Genomic DNA, 23,822 nt, shown 5'->3' on the forward strand with positions numbered 1-23,822 from the left:
TCATAATAAAGTAATTATAAAATACTTTCTTTGTGTTTATTTGATTCCTATTCAAGAGAATTACTTTATATATAGTCAATATAGGCACAGAGTTAAATTTTTTAACATTTTCTAATGGTGGTGTGCCTCGTGATTTTTTTCATAAAACAAGTGTGCCTTTGCCCAAAAAAAGGTTGAAAAACACTGACCTAACCTTCCCTACAAGTGCTTTTCTGGTTCTGTGAAATTGATGATTAACCTACTTATTGACATGGCATCCTTTCATGAAACCAAGTTATGTGGGGAAATAGACAGCGCAGGGGAACAGCATTCTGCTGGGAGACCACACTTACTCTGTGGGGTTCTTCCAAGGCAGTTCTTAGAGTTGGCCCATAGATCAGAAACAGCGTCTTCTGGATCCAGACCATGCATGTGAACAACGAAACCTTGGTCCTGTCATTGGGAAGAATAAGAACCACAGAAATCAGAAAAAGGCCAGCTTTGGGACAAAGGGCTATGCTTATCAATGTCAAATATTGCCTCCTGGAACAAATCTTTAATCCACTTCAGTGGGTAAATATTTGATCCAGTCATGTCCAGAAAAAAGGTGAATGACTCTCCTTGTTGTGCACAAGCAGTGTCCTTAGTTTTCATATCTCTGCCAGGATTAGGGATCTTTGGAACTGGTTTCCCCACCCAGTTCATTTGATCACTATATAATCAGAACCAGAGGGGTCCAGTTCACACAGCTGGAACCCATCTCCAGAAACAAAGAGCTGGAAGCTATCTTCAGTTGGAGGGACTCTTCCAGATTTTTGTAAGATTCTTACTCCTGAGTAACCTATTGCTGTATTTGTTTATATGTATATACTATTTATAGCCATCTAGCCACTTCAATGAAAAATCTTTTTCTCCCCTTAAAATTTCTGGATCCAAGCTTATGAATTAAGAAAAAAAAATGAATCAAATTCTAAAGTTTAAAATGAACACAGATTTCTTTGGGGATTGTCTATATGTGTGTGGATGAAGGGAGATTAGTGAGACTGAGAGCAAGTGGAGATTTAGGAGGAATTCCTGAATTATGATAAAATCTCCAAAGACCTGGGGAAGCCATTTGCTGAAGGGCATCTGGATGGACCCAGGAACAGGCATTACATGTGGCAGAGCAAGTAAAGAATCCAAAAGTATGTTTTTAGTCCTGTTTTCTTCTAATCTTCCATACTAATTTTTTCCTTTAAAAAGTTCTTATTACTCCTTATGAGCCAAGTGGAACACATCCAAGATCAAAAGAAGGTACATTGGCAGGTTGAAGGGAAAAAAAGAAGGAAAGAGATAAAGGGAGGAATATATGTTATGCTTTCTGTTTTGAGGGACATTGCCCAGAATATATAAAATAATGAACCTACATGTATAGAAATTATAACCATAGTTACTCATCATAGACTCCCTAGTGTGTAAAGTTGGATGGATCTCTTGAATACAAAACATTGCCTGTGGAGAGAGGAAGAGAATATTTATTCTTGTGAAGATTAAAGGCTGAGTTTGAGACAGATGATAAAGTTAGTCTGAAGAACAGTGGGGATATATTTCACTGACCAAAAGCTGACTGACAGTTATGTGCTTGAATATGGAAGGTTATGTGTGAGTGGGTTTGATCACCAGACCTGAGGCTCTAAACCCTTGGCCCAGACAGATTCACTTCCACACCAAAAATAATGAATCATTCTTGTTTTCTCCCAAATTGATTTTACCTCTTTTGGGGAAATTTAGGATTTCCCCAAAAGAGGTAAATATGAGTGAGCAAGTTATGAGTGGGAGAGAAGATATTAGATACTGGTGGCCATGATGTCTTCTAACTGGGATTTGCTTTCTGGATGTTTTAGGAAATAAAGATTTCAGTAAGCCTGAGCAAAATTTAGCTGAGTTCTTATAGAATTAATGTGCAAGCTCTGTAAATTATAAACAAAGATTTCCCTTTACCTCTTCCAGACTGGGATGGGAGGCCTTCAACTTCCAACCAGCAAGTGGCTTTGTAGGATATGAAGCCCTTATGTGGCTGATGCCTTAATTAAAGGTGATCTGTGAACTTGGCTTATACACTGAGCCTTAAGAAATGATACATTTCAGTGAGATTAGATCACAGGTTTTCTTATCATCTACTAGAGGCCCAGTGCATGAAATCTGTGCAGAAAGGGGGTCCCTGGGGGATGTCTGACTGCTGGTTTAGGTTGTAATCGGAACCACTGGCTCCTAACAGCTCACATGCCTGCCTGATCACCCATAACCACCTCTGCCTACTGGCCTGATACCCCTAACTATTCCCCTGCCACCCTGATCACCCCATAACTGCTCCCCTGCTGGTCTGATGCCCCAAACTGCCCTCCCCTTCCTGCCTGATCTCCTCCTAACTTCCCTCCCCTGCCTGCCTGATTGCCTCCTAACTGCCCTCCCCTGCCAGACTGATGGGCCCCTAACTGCCCTCCCTGCCAGCCTGATCACCCCTTAACTTCCCTCCCATGTTGTCCTGATCACGCCCTAACTACTCCCCCATGCAGGTCTGATAGCCCCTAACCACCTCTGCCTCGGCCCCTGCCACCATGGCTTTGTCCAGAAGGATGTCCAGAAGATGTCTGGAAGATGTCTGGTCTAATTAGCATATTACCTTTTTATTAGTATAGATTTCTTTCACAAGGTGCCTTATGCTACCTACCAACTAAACCTATACAACCTTGTCTCTATAATTCCACTAGACTTTTGCTAGTAAGCCTGGAAAAGATTATCTTATGCTTAATGAGAATCATAAAATTTCAGACTTTAGTTAGCAACTCTCTCATTCTATAAATTAGGGCTGTCGAACTCAATCAGAGAAGGGGCCAAAATCTAAAATCCAGCCTAAATTGCGGGCCGAATGGTTTACTGAACAGTCATAAACTGTCATTGTGATGGAAACGCAGCGGAGTGCAGTGATGACAGCGAGGTGCGGGCCACATTGCAAGGCCTGGCGGGACGGATTTGGCCCGCGGGCCTTGTGTTTGACACATGTGCTATAAATGAAAAAACTTAAGCCTTGAGAGGAAAATTAAGTCAATCACTAAAAAAATTTTAAAATATTGTGGATCTACTGTGAGGCAGGCACTGTGATTCAAGGTGTATTATATGGGCTCTGCCCTCCTGTAGCTTGTACACCAGTAGGAGACACTGAGAAGAAGACAGTAATTGTTTGCCTGGAATACCTGGATAAAGGCTTGGAAATTACACCCATGAAATTGGCAATAGTTATATCTGTATTTTGCGATATCCTGTGGGCAGACCCTGAGTTTTGTGACTTTTGCTTTAATATTTGTATTTAATGAGGTGTCGTTGGTCTTTATTACTTAAGCTTAGAGTGTTTAGACAGAAACTACAGACAAGCCCAGCAGCTCAGACCCCTTTCTGTGAACAACAATATCCCCACAACCTGTACAGCACTGGCACCTCCTACCAGGTTCCCTGGTCTACACTACAGCATGGAGGACATTGACCTTTCTATCCACCACTGCCACCTATGGCTCTTTTGGCTACTACAGCTCTAGTTCTACTTCCTGATTTTGAGCTCTGGGTTTCTTGCCCCAGGCAGAGAGGTGTTGACTTGGTGACCCTAATATCCTGTTCCATCTTGGAAGCCTAAGATTCTACAATTGCCTTTGATGTTAGAAGGCAATATTTGTCTATTAAAGAGCAAGAGACCTAAATAAATCCAAATCAATAAATCTTTGATGAGGTCTTCCACAAAACTAGAAAAAGAAAACAGATCTAGAAGACTTAAAAAGCACAGTGTAAATGTTAAGAGCTTGGCAAATGGGGAGCATGGCAGGCCAGCAGCTGTGTTGAAGCAGTGGCCATGTATGAATACTTGTTATTCTTTTAGGACTGGCTTTTCCCTCTTTAATCATATATCACTTTTTTGCTCAAGTCCCAAGAACATGCTTTCACTTGATTTTATTATAAATTATAATTAATGTACTTACATTTTTTCAGCTGCTATTCATTTCAGTATTGCAGAATGATCAAAATTTTTCTTAGTGTATAATTTTGTATTCTTCAACAGTGTGCCAAATTTGTGTATTGTTATTATGAAACAGATAAGATTTATCAAAGCCAAATGATGATGAGAAAGAGTATTCACTTTGCTCCCTCTCTCACATGCCTTCCCAGGAAACCATCAGAGCCCTGGATTTCGTGGTCTTTCTAGATTTACAGTCATTCTCCAAGGGCTGTTTAGTAATACTACAGGCTTAATGCTAGAACCTGTGGCATCTTTAAGTGTGTAAAAATATTTGACATAAAAATGTTTATTGATGTACATATAAGAAAAATTCAAAATAAAGATCACTAATTAATTTAATGTCTATGAAAATATACCATTTGTTTTATTTTAATTTAGGATTGATATGAATTACATCACACTTGAGAATAATTGAAGGTCAAATTTTTCCACCAATGTAAGGATTTCTTATTATGTGTGATGGTTGCTAAGAAATCATAGCCAATCATAAAGTAAATGAGTTGCTGACTCACAAACAATTTGAAAAACAAAATTGTAAAAATTGTTTTCTAATTTATAGTGAAAAGTCATTTTTATTATTGCATGTAGGAACACTGACATATATTTGATATAATGTGGGAAAAGATATGATGGTTTTTAAAGGCTCTAAATGTTCTTTAAATTTTTCTCCAAAGAACTAAAAATATTTTCAGAAACTTCTAAATATTTTTCTGGAAACACCAAATATTTTTCAATTCTCAAACCTTCACATTTCTTAACACATAAAGTTTTTAATGTTAATATGAAATTTGCTTTCTATTTTGTCATAACCTACTAATGGCCCTCTGCATGAATCTGTGCGTGAGTAGCTCACTGCTGCTTGCCTTAGCTGGCCACCCCATTCACGCTGCTCTCAGCCACACATAGCTTGCTGCCCCATCCTCTTATAGCTCTCAAACACTTGTAGCTTGCTGCCCCTCCCCTCCTGCTATTCAGTCATTATGTGACAGCGTCCCAACCAATTTGCATATTGCCCTATTATAAGTATAGATACCTGTTTAATTCTCTTTTTAGTAGCTATCATTGAGACAAAATCATACTTCAGAAAGAAGCATTTTGTTTACTTGATAGGTATGTTTGAGTGTGTGTGACACACTGCTCCTGGGAAGTGTCATTTCCACACTTTAGACAAAAAACTTTTGAGAGTTGATGTAAGCAATCCTCTTCTCTTTCTTATTCTTCTTTTGTGGAAGACATTACAAAATCACTATAGCAAACTGTAAGGACTTTGGCTTGACAAAAGTTCTGAAGAGGTTTTCTTTGTTGTCCTTTTATCTGATCACATAGTAACATCATTTGCCTATTGTGTAACAGTGTATGTACATTTATGGGGAAATTCTCTGAGAATAATCCACCTTGTTCCTAAGAATAAGCTTGAATTCTTCTTCCTCCAGTCTTCTGTAAAATTGACCCAGACCCGCTTGCAATCATTGCATCAATTCTTCCATGCTCTTCTCTGTTTTGTTTTTTTTTCCCAACTAGTATATAATAATTCCACCATTAGTCACAAACCAACTAATTCTTAGGGAATTGGGACTATCTCCCTTCAACTCAGGACAAAACTGCTCTCAACTGCTCTCCTTACAGCCAGCTGAATACATAGAATCTTGTCTTTAACAAACCTTTCATTGACCCTTCTCTGGGTTCAGAAGACCCTCTTTGCCCTGGCCAGTGTGACTCAGTTGATTGAGCATCATCCCATGCTCCAAAAGGTTGCTAGTTTGATACCTGGTCAGGACATATACCCAGGTTGTGTGTTTATTTGGTTTTGGTGCATACAGGAGACAACCAATAGATGTTTCAGTCTCACGTCAATGTTTCTCTCTCTCTCTCTCTCTCTCTCTCTCTCGCTCTCGCTCTCGCTCTCGCTCTTTCTCCCTCGGTCTACCCCCTCACCCTTCCTTTTTCTCTAAAATAAATTAAACATATTTTTTTAAAAGTCCATCTTCTTCATAGGCCTCCTATCTTAGTGTTTCATCTCAGTGAACTGGAGCTCCTATTCCTTTCACATTGATGCCACATCTCCTTTTAGGGAGGACTTGGTCTGTTTTTATGGTCTCTGTGTGCCAGGACCTAGCACAATGCCTTGTACCCAGAAGACCTTATGTAATGTTTGTTATTCAAGTAATAAATGGATGAGAGTGTGAATGGATATTTTAATGCTATAACTGATAGAAAGGTAAATACTCAGAGTCTTAAGGGATATCAAAGAATGGTTTGGGCAGGAAGTTGTGTTAAGGAAACTTAGATTGATTTTCCAAAAGAATGGATTGACAAGAAATGTGAGATTAATGAGGAAGAGAAAAGATATAATTTAGGTGACTGAAGATACTGTACTCATGAATCCCTGTCACTAGTCCAGCTGGTCCCTGTCCTTTTAGCTTCATTTGCCCTTTTAGCCTAATTTGCCCTACCGTACCTTTTGCCCTGGGCAGGAGCCTTGTTGGAAGAGATGATGATGGGCCTGGGTCCCCTGTTGTTGGTCTTCATGCTGGGGCCCTGTCTGACCCCACCGGCCCTGGCTCAGGATGAGAGGTACAGACACTTCCTGGACCAGCACTATGATCCCAAGCCACGTGGCCGGAATGACAGATACTGTAATACCATGATGAGGAGGCGAGGCTTGACTTCACCCTGCAAAGACACCAACACCTTTATTCATGGCACCAGTAACAACATCAAGGCTGTCTGTGAAGACAAGAATGAAAAGTCTGATGGGCAATCTTCAGAATAAGCAAGTCTCCTTTCCAGGTCACTACTTGCAAGCACAGAGGAGCGTCCCCCAAGCCTCCCTGCCGATACAGAGCCACACCAGGGTTCAGAGACATAGTTATTGCCTGTGAACATGGCTTGCCTGTCCACTTTGATGAGTCCTTCTACCATTCATAACCAGCAGGCGTCTCTGCTCTCTATTCCTGGCATTTCCCCACACAACCTAGAACAGAGGTGGCCACATTCATTGCCAGGGGCCCAGAAAATGAGCTGCCTGGATCTTTGTTTTCTGTTTAACAATATGATAATAAATAAAAATGTCTCTGAAATCAGTAAGAATCAAAGTCTTCTCATCAATTTGGCCTATGGATTTTTCCCCATTTTCTCTACTCAGCTGCCCAGAGAAAGGATTACATGGAATACAAATGCCTTTTTTCCTATCAGTTCCTTTGTTCTCAGTCAATAGGGAGGTAGACTTTCCCTTTTTTGTGAGTGTAAGGATGTTAAATTCATCTTACAGCAGAGCTGGGAAATTCCAGGGCACATGGCTCCTAAGCAGAATTTTCAGGAGGAGCAAATTATTTTTGCTGTCAAATAAGTCAATATTACTTTTACAAATGTTAAACTTTGAGGAGCAGTGTTTAGAACTAAATACCAATAGATTAATAAATCTTTATCCACCTCTCTTTTAAATTTTCACATTTTTAAAGATATATTTCAAATAAAATACAAGGCATATTTATTAATGGATTCAAATCTATCTTCTAAATTCTCTATAAGAGGCAAACTCAGATTAATATTTCAGTATACTGTTATTCCAAAATACCTAGATATTTAATTTTTTACTCCAAAAAGCTTTAAATTACAAAAAAATTATGGAAAACTATATATGTGTGTATGTGTGTGTGTGTGTGTGTGTGTGTGTGTATATATATATATATATCACTGAAAAAGCTTTTATTATAAACCCTTTGTTTTATTTTTTTATTTTTTTTTTTAAATATATTTTATTGATTTTGTACAGAGAGGAAGGGAGAGAGATAGAGAGCTAGAAACATCGATGAGAGAGAGTCATCGATCAGCTGCCTCTTGCACACCCCCTACTGGGGTATAAACCCTTTGTTTTAGTTACATTTATTTATTATGTATTAACAAACTTCAGAGTTTAAAGCCAATTATTTTACCCAAGGCATTTTCTTAGCAGATTTTGTAACAGGGTAACTCACTGGTCTTCAATGGCTTTATGTTATTTTCCTTTATAAAAATAGGAGTTCCCCCTCCCCTGACTGCCTTCACTGGTATTTCTGCACCTTCCTGGAGGGTTTTTCTACACAGCTGTTCCTCCCAGTGTTATGGGAAAAAATAGAACATTGGGGACTAGTTATGGTTATGGGAAATATTAATCTGTTAGCCATGATTGTCTAACCAGGACATACCACCTGGTTGGGAGTCATAAGTCCCCTCCCTCCTTGGAATGCGGTACATTCCTATTCAAGAACTGCCCCTTATCATGGAAACATTAACCCTGTTGCCCAACAATGGAGTCCCAACCCATACTGCATTGCTTACTTCCTCATACTCATAATCCCTACTTCCCCATGTAATCTTTGTCCCCATATTCATAAACCAGGGAACAGCAAACTAAAGTCCCCAAAAGACAGAAAGCCAAAATTACATTAGACACACAGACAGAAATCTCACTAGCTAAGAGTTTCTGGTGACTGATGCCCTGGGAGGGAGAGCAGGAAGAGTACATTCTGATGATCTCTGTCCCATGTTCAGCCTCAATACACATAACTGGGCTTCCCCAAAGCAGGACATGCCCCATCTTTAAAGAAATTAAACCAAACAACAAAGAAACACAAAACATCAACAGAAACGCTCTTATACAGTGCGGGGGCCTGAAGCTGTGGGGATCTCCCTTTTCCATGTCCCGCATGGAAAGAGAGATGAACGAACCAGTTCTATGTGGAGGTGCCCGGGGATTGAGAAATATTAGAAATAAAGAGAGAAGACATAGAAATAGATTTCAAGCTGGGAGCTGGGAGGGCTGCTGAACTCTGCTGGAGAGACAGACTGACAACCTCCTAAACCACATGTGTCAAACACAAGGCCCTCGGGCCAAATACGTCCCGCCAGGCCTTGCAATGTGGCCCGCACTGCGCTGTCATCACTGCATGTCGCTACGTTTCCATCACAATGACAGTTTATGACTGTTCAGTAAACCATTCGGCCCGCGATTTAGGCTGGATTTTAGATTTTGGCCCCTTATCTGATTGAGTTCGACACCCCTATCCTAAACCATGCAGCACATCTATTTATACTCCAACAAGGGGTTTCACAGAAAAACAAAGAGCCTGGGAGAGCCCAGGTTCCGCCCACTCCTTCCTCCTGAACAAACACAAGCCAGGAACTAAGAACATCTCAGCACTCCCAGGGTGGGAGTGCAACTGACATGATTCTGTCAATATCCTGGGCCCAGTCAGCAACAATCTAAAGAATGTCCAGGTGTCTTCCCATTTGGCCCTCTACAATACAGATGTGCACAATGCACCAAAACTTACACCACAGAGTGCCCTGCATTAACCAACCACCTAAGCCAAGCGATATTTCCTGTCCTGGTTCAGGAACTGTCCCTCCCCTGAATTTCAGCATTGTCCCAAATAGACTATTTGGGGAAGAATTCTATATATCTAGGCCTAGAATTTTTGTTTCCCATCCTCAGAAACTCCTTTGTGACTCTGTTCCTACTCAGTCCCCCATATTGGAGATGTCTCACACTGTGCTCAATCTCCCCCACCTTCCAAAGAAAAACAGTCTTGGTCTTACCTATGGAACCCACAAAGAGACAGGGCCTAGGCAAAGGGCCACCCAAAATTGGGTGGGATGTGCCTACCCTTCAACCAGGGTCCCTCCCTAGTCTGGGCACAGAAATCCCAGATACACCCCCAAATTTTGAGAAATGGCTCACCTGTCCGAATTTCAAAAGATGGACTGGGAAACAGAAACATGAAAAAATGAGACTTTTAATAACACTCTCGAGAGTGGATGTCCATCACATGGTATACAAGTGGGGAGAGGAACATAGACTATTTATTAGTCCTCCTTCGTTTCCTCATTGGCTGAGTCCTAAAAGGTCACCTGTTTATACATCACCTAGGTTTTCTTGTCTCCCTTTGGGCCATTTAAAATATTTGCTGAGACCTTTTTCTTTTTTCTTTTTTCTTTTTTTAATTTTGGCGGAGACCTTTCTAGTAGACTCCACTTTCCTTCGTTTAAAATCTTCTTGGAAAATGTGCTGTCAGCTGTTTGGAACCCCTTTCATGTCCCTTGTGGTTCAGGGTTCTGGTTCAGGGTTTGAGTTCTGAAGAAGGGCCGCACACAAATGAAAGAGACTAGAAGAAATTTTAATTTGGCAATATGGGGGGTCTGGCTGGAGCCCACCTCCAGTGGGAGGACTGCCGCTAAGCTCTGGCCTTGCTATTCCTTTTATTAAGACTATGGGATACACCCATTATCCTAAGCAGGTTTGGGATACACCCATAGCCCTTAGGCAGGTAATAAGCAGAATATCGTATTAGTAAGGATTTACAGGATTACAAAATGGGGAAGTTGCCTCAGTTACCGTTGTCTTAATTAGATAGGGAGTGGTTGTCTCTGACCTTTCAGAGCTTCAAGGTTGACCAGCCTTTTATATCTTTCTATTAGTGAGCCAATGATCGATTTTCAGCAGTCAGCCACATGCACAGCTCTCATACCTGCTCCCCACTGCCCACATCCTGTTTGCTCTGGGAAAATTCAGTAACTGCCTGACCACAAACTTTTCTATAAATTTTGAATCAGAGGCATGTTTCTTACACTGAGCACCTACCATGTACCTGGCATTATGATAATTACTTAACATTGATTTTATCATTTATTCTTCTTAACATTGCTAAGTGAAAGGTATTATTATGCTTATTTATTTAAGAGTAATGATGCTGAGAGAGGTTAAATAATTTCCCCAAGATCATAGAGTAAATGTGGCAGAGCTGGTTCTTTGGGATCAGATTATCAAAAGAAGTTCTTATTGAGAATCAATGTCGTAGATGGGAGAGAGCCTTTGGAGCAAGATCTGACCAAAAAGTATTTGTTGGGATAGTTTTGGGATCATTTCATTTTCTGTTGAAGCTACAACCTTAGGATACACACATTGATGTCTACATTGGACATCTGTTGGCAAATATTTGTTGATGTCTTATTAAATCAGTTTGTTATGGTGGCTGAGGCTGTGGGTTTGTTCTTGCATGAATAGTTAGGTCTTCTCTGTAGTGAGTTATCTTTCTAAATCATATCTTGGACACAAAGAAGCAGGATGGTAAAAAGTAGATAAAAACCAGGCAAAATCAAAGGTGAAAGAAAAAAGTGTATTTTGATGAAGTTATTACCCAAGTGCTAAGTGTACCTTCAGAAATTCTATCCATTAATCTAAGAACGAGAAGTTAATCAACCATCATTTCTTACTACTCTCATATCTCATATCTACAGCTATAGGCACTGGTATGTGACCTAGAGCTTTCTAGTTTTTTCTATACAAGCAAAAGGTGTCTGTGACTATAGGAGATAGAATTTTAAAGAATAAAGTTATGTTTGATACTGGTATGCAGGTCCCTCATCAGCCATTTCAGTCACCCAGACAGTGTGACCTGCCATCGTGAAGCAGCATGTTTGAAAACAAAGGACAGTAGTACCCATGTACATCAAACCAGGACTTTAGCTATGATCAGCCCAAGGACTGCGTGTGTAGAAATGGGCCTGTATAACCCTCAAAAAACAGTCCTTCCTGTTTTGGGTTGATCATTTCCTGTTGATTAATTTTATTTGCTCTAGTACAGTGATTTTCAACTGGTATGCCACAATAATTTTATTTTTTTATACAATAAATCTTAATTGTTCAGATTATTACAAGTGTTCCTCTTTTCCCCCCCCCCCCCCCGCATAGCTCCCCTCCACCTGATTCCCCACCCCAACCCATGCCCTTATCCCCATGTCACTGTCTTCATCCATAGGTATAAGATTTTTGTCCAATCTCTTCCCGCATCCTTCAGAACCCCTTGCCCCTGAGAATTGTCAGTCCACTCCCTTTCTATGTCCCTGATTCTATTATATTCACCAGTCCATTCTGTTCTTCAGATTTTTTATTCACTTGATTTTTAGATTCCTTGTTGGTTGGTATATGTTTGATGTCTTTTTGTTGTTCATAATTTTTACCTTTACCTTTTTCTTCTTCCTCCTCTTCTTAAAGAATACCCTTCAACATTTCATGTAATCTGGGGAAATTCAGTAATGTAATCTTGGTTTGGTGGTGATGAACTTCTTTAGCTTTTTCTTGTCTGTGAAGCACTTTATCTGCCCTTCAATTCTGAATGATAGCTTTTCTGGGTAGAGTAATCTTGGTTGTAGGTTCTTGCTGTTCATCACTTTGAATATTTCTTGCCACTCCCTTCTGGCCTGCATAGTTTCTGTTGAGAAATCAGCTGACAGTTGTATGGGAATGCCCTTGTAGGTAACTAACTGTTTTTCTCTTGCTGCTTTCAAGATTCTCTCTTTGTTTTTACCCTTGGCATTTTAATTATGATGTGTCTTAGTGTGGTCCTCTTTGGATTCCTCTTGTTTGGGGTTCTGTGCGCTTCCTAGACTTGTAATTCTATTTCTTTCACCAAGTAGGGAAAGTTTTCTGTCATTATTTCTTCCTATAGGCCTTCAATATCCTGGCACTCCCAAAATTTGGATGTTGGTACACTTAAAGCCATCCCAGAGGCTCCTTACACTATCCTCACACTTTTGGATTCTTCTTTCTGCCTCTCTGGTTGGGTGTTTTTTGTTTCCTCATAATCCAGATCTTTGGTTTGACTCTTAGGGTTGATCTACAGTGAGTTTCTGTATATTCTTTTTTCAGACAGTATATGCTTAATTTCTGACTGGTCCTTTTCCTTTTTTTTTTTTTTTTTTTTTTTTTTTTTTTTTGTATTCTCATTAAGGTCCTTGAAGGTCTCTTCAAGTTTTTTAGCGGTTTTTAGAAGATTCTTGAGTAACGTTATAAATGTGATTCTGAACTCTGTGTCATCCAGTAGTTTACTTTCCTCCATCTCTCCCATTTGTGACATGCTTCTGTGTCTTCACATTTTGGTTGCCTTCCTGTGTTAATGTAGTGGCTTTGTGGGGTCGGTGACCTATAGGGGCCAGTAGCTCAGCTTCCCCAATCACCCAAGGTGGTTGCTCTTGGTATATCCCTTTGTGGGCTGAGTGCAAAGTCTTGGTGTAGTTAAGCCTTGATTGCTACTGGTACAATGGGAGGAATTGATCTCCAGGCCAATTGATTGTGAGGACCCACTGTGTTTATAATGGAAGAACTGCTGCACTGGAGATACGCTTATGGTGCAGGCCTTGTTTCAATGGGACTTTGGTGCTCACTGAGTCTGCCTCCTAAATGTGTCACTTATGGATGTGAGGAGTTGAAATCTGGTGCCTCACACTGACCATTATATACAGTGGCTTCTGGATATCCCTTCTCTTTCAGTCTAGTTGTAAAGCTTCCTCTCAACCAGCTTTCCTATGGTTCTGGGTGATAGATATTTTGTCTTTTAGTTGTAGTTTTGAAATTGTTGTGCGTGGCAGCAATTTAGGTGTGTATACTTAGGCCACCATCTTGGATCTCTGCCACAATAATTTTTAAAACCTGCAATACCTGGCTATTTAGTCAGGAGCACTGACCTCTTTTCTCTTAGATTGTCAAGTTAAAAAATGACAACCAACACAATAGCTGCTTGGTGTGAATGAATCCAAATTATACCTATTTATTTTGTCATATTGACAAATATATTTTTTTTGTGTGCTGCAGAATTTAATAGTTAATGTGTGCCATGAGATGAAAGAAGTTGAAAATTGATGCTCTATGAGTCAGCCCTGCCTCAATGCCAGGGTCAAGGAGAATCACAGTTCCTGAGTTCATGCCAATCGCAGGAGTGACCATTAGATGGCAGCATCTAGCTAGTTGGTGTTGGTGAGCGATTCCCACTTCCACTCCTCCCCTATTCCACCCCTGATTAAACTCTGTTGCTAGAGAGAAGCAAGTCTGAACATAAATGTCTTGAATATCCTGAATATTTGGGGAGTGGAAACAGAGAGGCACTAGAAAATGTGAGAAAAGCACTGATTTTAGAGCCAGAGAGGTCTGGGTTTTCTTTCCTTGGCCAACAGAAGCAATGTTCTGAGAATATATGTCAATGCTTCCTTCATTGTGGCTCTGAAGGTTTTTGTTTAGTTTTTGTGTTGTTGTTCTTAAACTCTATGAAACTTATATTTATTTTCCACTGTCAAAAGTGCCAAGCCAAGATCAGTTTGGCTCAGTGGATAGAGCGTTGGCCTACTAACTGAAGGGTTCCAGGTTTTTTATTTTATTTTATTTTATTTTTTATTGATTTTTTACAGAGAGGAAGAGAGAGGGATAGAGAGTTAGAAACATCGATGAGAGAGAGTCATCAATCAGCTGCCTCTTGCACACCCCCTACTGGGGATGTGCCCACAACCAAGGTACATGCCCTTGACCAGAATCGAACCCGGGACCTTTCAGTCCGCAGACCGACACTCTATCCACTGAGCCAAACCAGTTTCAGCAAGGGTTCCAGGTTTGATTCCAGTCAAGGGCATGTACCTTGGTTGTGGGCACATCCCCAGTGGGAGATGTGCAAGAAGCAGCTGATTGATGTTTCTCTCTCATCAATGTTTCTAACTCTCTATCATTCTCTCTTCCTATCTGTAAAAAATCAGTAAAATATATTTTAAAAATAAAATAAAATGCTCCACCCAAGCAACTCTTTAAAAAAAAAAAAAAAAAAATGCCAAGAAAATGATTCTGCAACTAGAGATGACAGAAAACTAGCAACTGCTCTCGACAAGTCAGACATAGCATCAATGATACATGCATGATGATGGAATATATCACCAGGGCCTAGTTTTTGGTTATGCATAGAAACAGCAGGGGAAAAAGACAGTCCAAGTTCTCTTTTGTGGAGACTGTTCTGTTGAGATTTATTTTTAAAGTTTCTTGTATCAGTCAATTCCATAAGCCTAGGAAACATCTTCATTATCTATATCCATTCCATTTCATTTGTTCATTAATTCCCTCATTTTGTTTATCAGTTCACTCAACCAATATGTACTATTTTTCCAACCCTTTAGCTGGATACTCTAATTTTTACTTTGTAGATTTTAATATAAAATTAACATTTCCAAAAAGACTTGATTTTAATACCATCAAAATAATAGCCACATGAGTGAAAAGATCAAGTAATTAAGAAATACAAATGTCCAGTTTTTAAAATAGCCATGGAGATGTCAAGTAAGCATAGGGAATATTGTCAATAGCATTGTAATAACTATGTATGGTGTCAAATGGGTACTAGGCTTATTGGGTGAACATTTTTTTAAAATTTAATAAGTTTTTATTGTTCAGATTATTACAACTGTTTCTCCTTTTTCCCCCCATAGCTCCCCTCCACTCGGTTTCCACCCCACCCTCTGCCCTTACCTCCCTCCTACTGTCCACATCCATAGGTGTACAATTTTTGTCCAGTCTCTTCCCATATCCCCAGACCTTTATCCCTGAGAATTATCAATCCACTCCCATTCTATGCCCCAATTCTATTATATTCACCAGTTTATTCTGTTCATTACATTTTTAATTCACTTGATTTTTAAATATATTTTATTGATTTTTTTTTTTTTTACAAAGAGGAAGAGAGAGGGATAGAGAGTTAGAAACATCAATGAAAGAGAATCATTGATCAGCTGCCTCTTGCACACCCCCTACTGGGGATGTGCCTGCAACCAAGGTACATGCCCTTGACCAGAATTGAACCTGGGACCTTTCAGTCCACAGGCCGACGCTCTATGCACTGAGTGAAAAGAGTTTCAGCTAATTCACTTGATTTTTAGATTCACTTGTTTATAAATATGTATTTGTTGTTCATAATTTTTATCTTTACTTTTTTCTTTTTCTTCCTCTTCTTAAAGAATACCTTTTAGCATTTCATATAATACTGGTTTGGTGTTTTAGCTTTTTCTTGTCTGTGAAGCTCTTTATCTGCCCTTCAATTCTGAATTGTAATTCTTGAAAAACTTTAAAACTGCAGTTTTGAACTCTACATCCAGTTGTTTGTTTTCCTCTGTTTCTTTCATTTGTGATCTGTTTCTTTGTCTCTGTATTTTTGCTGCTTTCCTAAGTTGGTAAAGTGGCTTTGTGTGCTAGGTGTCCTATATGGCCCTATGGGTCAGCCTCCCAGTTACCTGAGGTGGGCACTCTTGGTGCACTTCTTTGTGGGCTGTGTGCACAGATGTGTGTGTGTGTGTGTGTGTATGTGTGTGTGTGTGTGTGTGTGTGTGTGTGTACAGTCTTGTTGTAGTTAAGCTTTGATTGTTTTTGGTATAACTGGGAGGAATTGACCTCCAAGCCAATTGGCTGTGAGGACCTGCTGTTTATGCTGGAAGAACTGCTGTGCTGGAGACACACTTATAGAGCAAAACTTGTTTCAGTGGGCCTTTGGTGCTCACTGAGTCTGCCTCTTGAATGTGTCACTTAAGGATATGTGTATTTGAAATCTGGTGTCATCTCACACTGACCACTAGATACACTAGCTTCTGGATCTCCAATGGGGTGCAGGTTAACTTCTGTCTGAGACCTCCCAACAGGAGCTACAGCAAGAACTACAGTTTTCTCCACTTTTCTTGGGGTTTGGAGGTTTTGGAGCTGTCTGACCAATGCTGCAGTTTGTTAGGTTAAGCTGCAGTATGGCAGGCCATTTATATGCAAAAGCCACTGGGTGGAGGTTGGGTGGGTTTGTAGATTGTGTGGGGTGGTATCTCAGGGAGTCACTAGGCTAAGGTGTGGAAAACAGCCATGTCTGCCAGTCAACCTTTTCTGCATTTCTGCATTTCCAAATCCCCTTGTCCCACACCCCAGCACAGTAAACAATGATTGCTGGGTGCACCTCTGCAAGAAAGTTACCCTCACTTTCTGACCCGATGGCAGACAGTCCAGCTTCTCCCTATAGGAGATTGGGTCCCCAGCATCTCCCCAGAAACTAGAGTTCAGAGTAATTGGGAGCTTGTCTCCTTTTTGGTTGAAAAATAATCACACCCAGAAGCCTGTTGCTAGCCTGATTTGCATGCCTTCATACCTCAGCTTTTCAGCGTTTTTACACATCTCAATGCTCTTTTCTCTTTCTTAGTAGTTGTAGAACTTCCTGTGATTCTGGGTGATAGACATTTTGTCTTTTAGTTGTAGTTTTGAAATTGTTGTGCGAGGCAGTAGTTTAGGTGTTTACCTATACTGCCATCTTGATTTCTCCTGTTCCTGTAGTGACCACTTTGTAAGATATATAAATGTCTAACAGTAACCAGTTTTGCTCAGTGGATAGAGCGTTGGCCTGTGGACTGAAAGGTCCCAAGTTCGATTCCAGTCAAGGGCATGTACCTTGGTTGTGGGCACATCCCCAATGGGAGGTGTACAGGAGGCAGCTGATCAGTGTTTCTCTCTCATCCTCTCCCTCTCCATTAAAAAGCAACAAAATATATTAAAAATAAATAAATAAATAAATAAATAAATGTCTAAGCACTCTGTGGTAAACCAGAAACTAATATAATATTATATGTCAACTATAATTGAAAAAAATATTTAATTAAGAAAAATAGACACATGAGAGGGAAGCCTAACCCTAAACATTATTCTATCCTGTTTTCCTCAATTCCCAGATGTCAGGAATTAAAATCAGTTCATGAACTCTCATTGGCATATCCTGTCTATCGAAACTTTTGGGAATCATAGTCTCCAGAGAACCAAACACTCTCCAAAGATCACATGACTAGAGAAATGCCTCAAGAGACAGACAGCTCCAGTTTCATTTAGATCTGCCTTTTTTTTCCTTTTCACTCCCTGACCATATAGGACAGAGATACCTGGACATTCAGTCCATCAGTGTCTGAGTCATTGTACTGGGTACTGCACTGTCTCTCTATGAAAGAAAAGCTTTTACTTTCAGAGAAGATCCTGTTTGAAAACTTTGTACTCTTGGGAAAGCAGTGATAACAAAAGTTGTGGGCAGAGAAGTGGGGAAGAAAGAGTAGACTCGAGGAAATATCAATTTGCCATTCTTAACACCTCTCTCTGATGCCCATTTATTAACTTCCTTTCTCCTACTTCTTTGTTTCTCCCCAGGCACTTCCAAGGTAGTGATGGCTCTCCAGAAGACTCTTTCATTGCTTCTGCTCGCGTTACTGACCCTGCTGGGGCTGGGGCTGGTGCAGCCCTCCTATGGCCAGTCTATGTACCAACGATTCCTGCGGCAACATGTGGATCCTACTGGGACAGGTGGCGACGTTAAATACTGTAACTTGATGATGCAAAGACGGAGGATGACTCAGAATCATTGCAAGAAATTCAATACCTTCATCCACGAAGACATCTGGAATATTCGTAGCATCTGCAGCACCACCAATATCGAGTGCAAGAATGGCAAGATGAATTGCCATGAGGGTGTAGTGAGTGTTACAGATTGCAGAGATACAGGAAGTTCCCCAGCCCCCAACTGCAGATATGGGGCCAGGGCCAGTACTAGGCGTGTGGTCATTGCCTGTGAGGGTAACCCCCCGGTGCCTGTGCACTTTGACAGATAGATACTATCCTGCAGGGGTTATGGCCCCGTGATTGACCTTTAACTTACTCAGTGAAAAGCAAGGAGTAACGCATTTGAGCTATCTCAGGCTCTGTCTTCTCTGCTTATGTATACTTCTTTTTTTCTATATAATCCATTCTCTTAAAGGCATCAAAGAGAAATGGAGGCATAAACCTATAATGGGACTGGCTTTTCTATAATAAACTTTTCAGTAAACTCTTCTGCTTCCTTTTATAATATTGATTAGCTTAGCTCTCTCAGATCCCATCCTCTGGAATGTAGTCATTATATGTATGATATAGCATTTCAAGTATTTTAAGGTGCTTCCATCTCAGTTATCTCATTTTAATACCACCACACCCCTGTGATACTCATGTTCCCACATATAGTAGGGGTGCACAAAGTTAAAGGATTTTCTGAAAAACATGAAGTTAGTGGAAAAGCTGAAGCAAAATATCTACTTCAACTGGCTACTAATCTAGGACTTTTTCTACTTCATCACAAGGAGTTTTTTAAAGTAACTGTTGTTGTTTTTTTGGTATTCCCAGAAGTCAGCTATTGAGGGAAACATTAAAAATTTGGAAATATGAACTGGGAAAATGAGAGCTCTGTCTGTGTAATTTGGAAACCTTGTTCTGTTTGCTTCTAATAAGATTATGATACAAAAATTTTCTTTTTCTCTTCCAAACTTTTGAATCACAGTAGAAAGTCAGAGCATTAAGAATGCACTAGATCATTAAGACTCATTCACTCTTTCTAACTGGAAATATTTTTCATGTTTTTCTTTTAATAAAGAACACAAGCCCAGCCAGCATGGCTCAGTGGTTGAGCATTGATCTATGAACCAGGAGATCAACAGTTCAATTCCAGGTCAGGGCACATGCCTGCTTGTGGGCCAGTCCCCCATGTGGGGCATTCAGGAGGCAACCAATCAGTGATTCTCTCATCATTGATGTTAATATCGCTCTTCCTCTCTGAAATAAATTAAAATATATTTTAAACAAAAACCCAAACTATAGGTATCTGTGAAGATGGTGCTATGGTTCTTGTGTGGGATTTTTTTTCTATCCTGTTATTTATTTTCTAGTTTATAAACATGCACCAACACCTTAATACCCTCATAAACTGGTCCATGACAAAAAGTCTATAGGATCAATGACCAAGACACAGAAACATTTGTGTCATTTACTAAAGACAATTCTCACACCCCTCCCTTCCCCCTTTGAATATTTTGAAACAAATTGGGGAACAGAAATGTATGGAGACACCAGCAGCTAAAGAAGGGAAGTATGTATCTAAGAGTGTGTGCTCACACACGTGTGTGTGTGTGTGAGTGTGTGAGTGTGTGTGTAGGTGTGTGTGAGAAAGGACTAAACTGAAAATACTTAAATGATAGCAGATATACATTGTTTATATCAATATTTAAGGTGTGCAACCTGATTCAGTATATGTATGCATTGTGAAACAATCACAACAATCAAGCTAATTAATGCATCTGTTAACTCACATGGTTATCAAAAGTGACTCCATTTTAGACTGTTTTCACCTCCATTCTTTTTAACACTACTGAACAGCATAGCTTAGCCCAGCCAGTTTCTCCTGAATGCATACTGCTTTCATACCATTGTAAAGTCAAAAAATCATAAGCTTGAAAAATCGTGAACATGAGTCATTTTTGTTAAACCATGACACCTAACAAAAACTTAATAACTAATCAAATTTCAGCCTCTTAAACCAATCAATTTAGAATTACCTGATGAGCACTGGTGAGGTAATGCCCTCTACCTTCCCCTAGATGAAGGTGCCCTTATTTAAAATAATCCAGTGTTGCCGAAACCGGTTTGGCTCAGTGGTAGAGCCTCGGTCTGAGGACTGAAAGGTCCCGAGTTCGATTCCGGTCAAGGGCATGTACCTTGGTTGCGGGCACATCCCCAGTAGGGGGTATGCAAGAGGCAGCTGGTCGATGTTTCTCTCTCATTGATGTTTCTAGCTCTCTATCCCCCTCTCTTCCTCTCTGTAAAAAATCAATAAAGTATATTTTAAAATAATAAAAAATAAATCAAAATCAAAATAAAATAATCCAGTGTTTAACTTGGTAATCCCACCCTCTTTCTGCCTATGAAAACCTTCCATTTTGTACAACTAACCAAAGTGCCTTTCTAGTGATATATGGCATGCTACCCAATTCCTGAATTGCTTAATAAAGCCAATTAGATCTTCAAACTTACTTGGCTGAATTTTGTTCTTTAGCTCCTGCCCCCAGGGCCTTGCCATTTCTTTGTACCCAGAAGACTGCCTTTGATGTATGACCCCTTTGCTCCAGGCTCTTCTCAGAGTGACCCCCAGTGTTCTAGATGAGGAGATAAACAGGTGCACAGAGTAAGGCTGTCCCCTCTGCCCCCACCACCACTGCCAATCAGTTGGAACACTGCCCCTCTCACATCTATTCCTTTCTTCACTGCCTCAGACTTCTTAGTTCTAAGAAAAGGAAAAGGACACTGACTCTGCTCTTCAGATTCACACACTAATCCCAATGGACCTGTGAACGTAAGTATGAAATCTGAATAAGGCAAGTTAGAATTAGAAGGGCTGGTACTGAGCATGGCTGGGGAAAAGGTCCAGGAACACTGGAAGGGGCTTGTTTGACCTTCTTGGTGATAGAGTTGAGCATGCAGTGATCCAACTTGTGAGAAGCAAAGGCCCAAATTTAACTCAGCATTAAACTTACTAATTCACACCTCCCATCCTCCCCAACATTTTCAAGCATAACACATTGAACCTGCTTAAATCTTGGTCTTCTCATCCTCTTTAGGCCATTTGAGCTAGGGATAGGCGTCACAAATGAGAACCTGCCTATCTCTTGTTCTGTGCCTGATAGAGCACTCAAGACCCCCAAAAGTGCTCTCATGCAAATCCCATTAGTCTCTCACAGGTCTGTAAAGGAGCTACTATTAGGCTCATTTGAGGACACCAGTTCTGAGATATTGAGAATTAGGTTAGAGTTTCTGTAGGACCAGGTTAACTCCTTGTGCTAACAGAGGACAGGGAGCTGGTCTAAAGGAGAGACTTTTTCAAACATCGCTAGGCCCTGATTTTGACCAGAGTAGCTCCTGTGAGAGCAGTTTCAATCTTGGTATTTGGTTGCTTAGAACACTATTTCAAAACTGCATTTCCTTTATGATGATATTCTTAATGGCAAATCACGATGATGCAGCATGGTGATAATTAGGGAAATGTCCTCAGAGAAGGCAAGTGGGTAGTTGTTTCAGGCAGCCATTGGGGAAGTGCTATGATGAAGTCAATAGGAGATAAGCCCCACTTGCAGAGTCCATTTTAATTGCAGCCTGGGATTACAGGGAGCCAAAGCCTTCCTTGAAAATGTTTCCCAAGTCTACTCATCTTCTACATTCCCTTAAAGGGTGAGAACCTTTTCTACTTCACAGACATAAAACTTAAAGTCCCATTTTCTTTCAGACACACTCTCTTATGAGAACCCATCTGGACTGTAAAACATAGCTAGCCAGAACTTCTTGTTTTGAGTGAAGAGATGTTTGGAATTCTCAAAATAAATTTCATCTATTTTCTACAATTTTGTAGTTGTCTCACTCAGGCTCTAGCCTATTTTCAGTTCTTGAAATTTTTATTATCTAATGAGATTTATCATCTTCTAGTCTGGAACCAAATGGTAAAATTGAGCCTAAATATCTACAATGGAATTTTAAGGTGGAACTCAGCTCAGGCGTGTTGCAGTTATGCTTTCCTCTCTCTTCCATGTAGACCCACAGGTGATCCTGGTGACTGAGATGTCCTCCTCTCTGAAGGTCCTAGGTCCTCTCTTGCTCCTGCTGTTGCCCTTTTGTGGGCTCCAGGTACACAGCCAGAACCTTTCCTGGAAGGAATTCATGAAACAGCACCACCTGAGCACAAGCTGGGAACTCACTGAGTACAGATGCAATGACCTCATGAAAGGAAGAGAAGTTCCAAAAGATAGGAACTATCACATCTTCATCTATACCTTCTGGCACAAAATCGAGCATGTATGCATCCGGAACTGGAGAGATCACTACAGAAATGTATATATATGGGCCCAATATCCCTTTAAAGTAATCAAATGTTACTGGAGGAATAACAAAAAGGGCTACAAAGAGCACAGGAGTTACAGCTACATTGAATTCCATTGTGGCATGAATGGGTTTGTTGATAGCATAGAGGACATTCGGTTGTTAGAGGTCATCAGTAACCTCTAAACACACCCTTGGTTTTAGTAGAGTGATGAGTGTTTCCCAAATGGTGGGCCCTGCCCACATCAATAGCCCTTGCTAATCATTACTTTGCATTTATGTGCCTCTGTTTTCCAACTACTTAGAGTTATGTATCACATGATTTCTTGATATCATAACTTTACCTATTTAGTTCTCTGCCTGGAATACCCTCTGTTGTCATTTACCTGCTCTACTGTTATATATATATATAACAGCATATATATATATATATATATATATATATATATATATATATATATATATATATTGTATGCGATTCAGCTCACATGACATCTCTTTTTCACTAATCTAGAAATTTTCCTGATATCGATTTATTATACCTACCCAAGCTGAATGATCCTCCCTTCACACTAAATTATATCACTCCAATATGTGTGACATTTATATATGTTATATGTGCAGAGTATGTGTGGTGATTGGTATAAGTATTAGATATTAAATATACTTGGATGAAATGTGTGCTGTGTATAGTTTAAGTACACATGTGTGTAATATGCTTATGCATATGATGAGAACATAAATGTTTATGTTCTAATTGGGGAAAACTTGTGACCATTAGTTGTGTTGACATGCTACTCAGATTGGGAATGTGGAGGTGGGCAGAGCTGATTTAGTATAACATATTAGAGGTCTAGTGCACGAAATTCATGCATGGGTGTGTATGTGTGTCTCTCAGCCCAGCCTGTAGCCTCTCCAATCTGGGACCCCTTGAGGGATGCCCAACTGCCCATTTAGACCCAATCCCACTGGTCCATCTCACAATCCAGAACTGATGGCTCCAAACTACTTGTCTGCCTGCCTACCTGATTGCCCCTAACTGCTTCTGCCTGCCAGTCTGATCACCCCCTAACCACTCCCCTGACAGCCTGGTTGATGCCAAAATGCTCCCCTGCTGGCCCAATTGCTCCTCACTGCCTTCCCCTGCAGGCATGGTCATCCCCAGCTGCCCTCTCCTGCAGGCCTGGTTCTCCCCAACTGCCCTCCCATGCAGGCCTGGTCACCCTTAACTGCCCTCCCCTGCAGGCCTGATCACCCCTAACTGACCTCCCCTGC

At 40.4% G+C, this 23,822-nt stretch overlaps 3 protein-coding genes across 4 annotated transcripts in view; all 3 read left to right on the plus strand.

Annotated features, from left to right (window-relative positions):
• Positions 1-7,114, plus strand: part of LOC118724301 (angiogenin-like) — a 64,440-nt gene extending 57,326 nt beyond the window's left edge. Inside the window, 2 exon segments of the mRNA XM_036447417.1 lie at positions 6,498-6,786; positions 6,789-7,114. Coding sequence (XP_036303310.1) covers positions 6,498-6,786; positions 6,789-6,952 — 453 coding nt within the window. The 3' untranslated portion in view covers positions 6,953-7,114.
• LOC118724322 (ribonuclease 4) overlaps positions 1-18,870 on the plus strand; it is an 81,273-nt gene extending 62,403 nt beyond the window's left edge. The window contains exons 1-2 of one of the 2 annotated variants that reach the window (XM_045584008.1): positions 777-794; positions 18,029-18,870. In XM_045584008.1, coding sequence (XP_045439964.1) covers positions 18,047-18,487 — 441 coding nt within the window. In that variant the 5' untranslated portion in view covers positions 777-794; positions 18,029-18,046 and the 3' untranslated portion in view covers positions 18,488-18,870. Of the gene's footprint in view, positions 1-776; positions 795-18,028 lie in introns of those variants that run through there. The other variant, XM_036447462.2, reaches the window with a different exon arrangement.
• EDDM3B (epididymal protein 3B) lies at positions 721-23,235 on the plus strand. The gene is made up of 2 exons (XM_045584019.1): positions 721-796; positions 22,264-23,235. The coding sequence occupies exon 2, from the start codon at positions 22,290-22,292 to the stop codon at positions 22,731-22,733; it is 444 nt and encodes a 147-aa protein (XP_045439975.1). The 5' UTR covers positions 721-796; positions 22,264-22,289; the 3' UTR covers positions 22,734-23,235.
• The last annotated feature ends 587 nt before the right edge of the window (positions 23,236-23,822 follow it).

The sequence above is a fragment of the Pipistrellus kuhlii genome, unplaced genomic scaffold, assembly GCF_014108245.1.
Source record: "Pipistrellus kuhlii isolate mPipKuh1 unplaced genomic scaffold, mPipKuh1.p scaffold_m20_p_1, whole genome shotgun sequence".
Classification (NCBI taxonomy): Eukaryota; Metazoa; Chordata; class Mammalia; order Chiroptera; family Vespertilionidae; genus Pipistrellus; species Pipistrellus kuhlii.

Coding starts and splice junctions, on each gene's coding strand:
- EDDM3B (XM_045584019.1), top strand. CDS start 22,290: ATGTCCTCCTCTCTGAAGGTCCTAGGTCCTCTCTTGCTCCTGCTGTTG.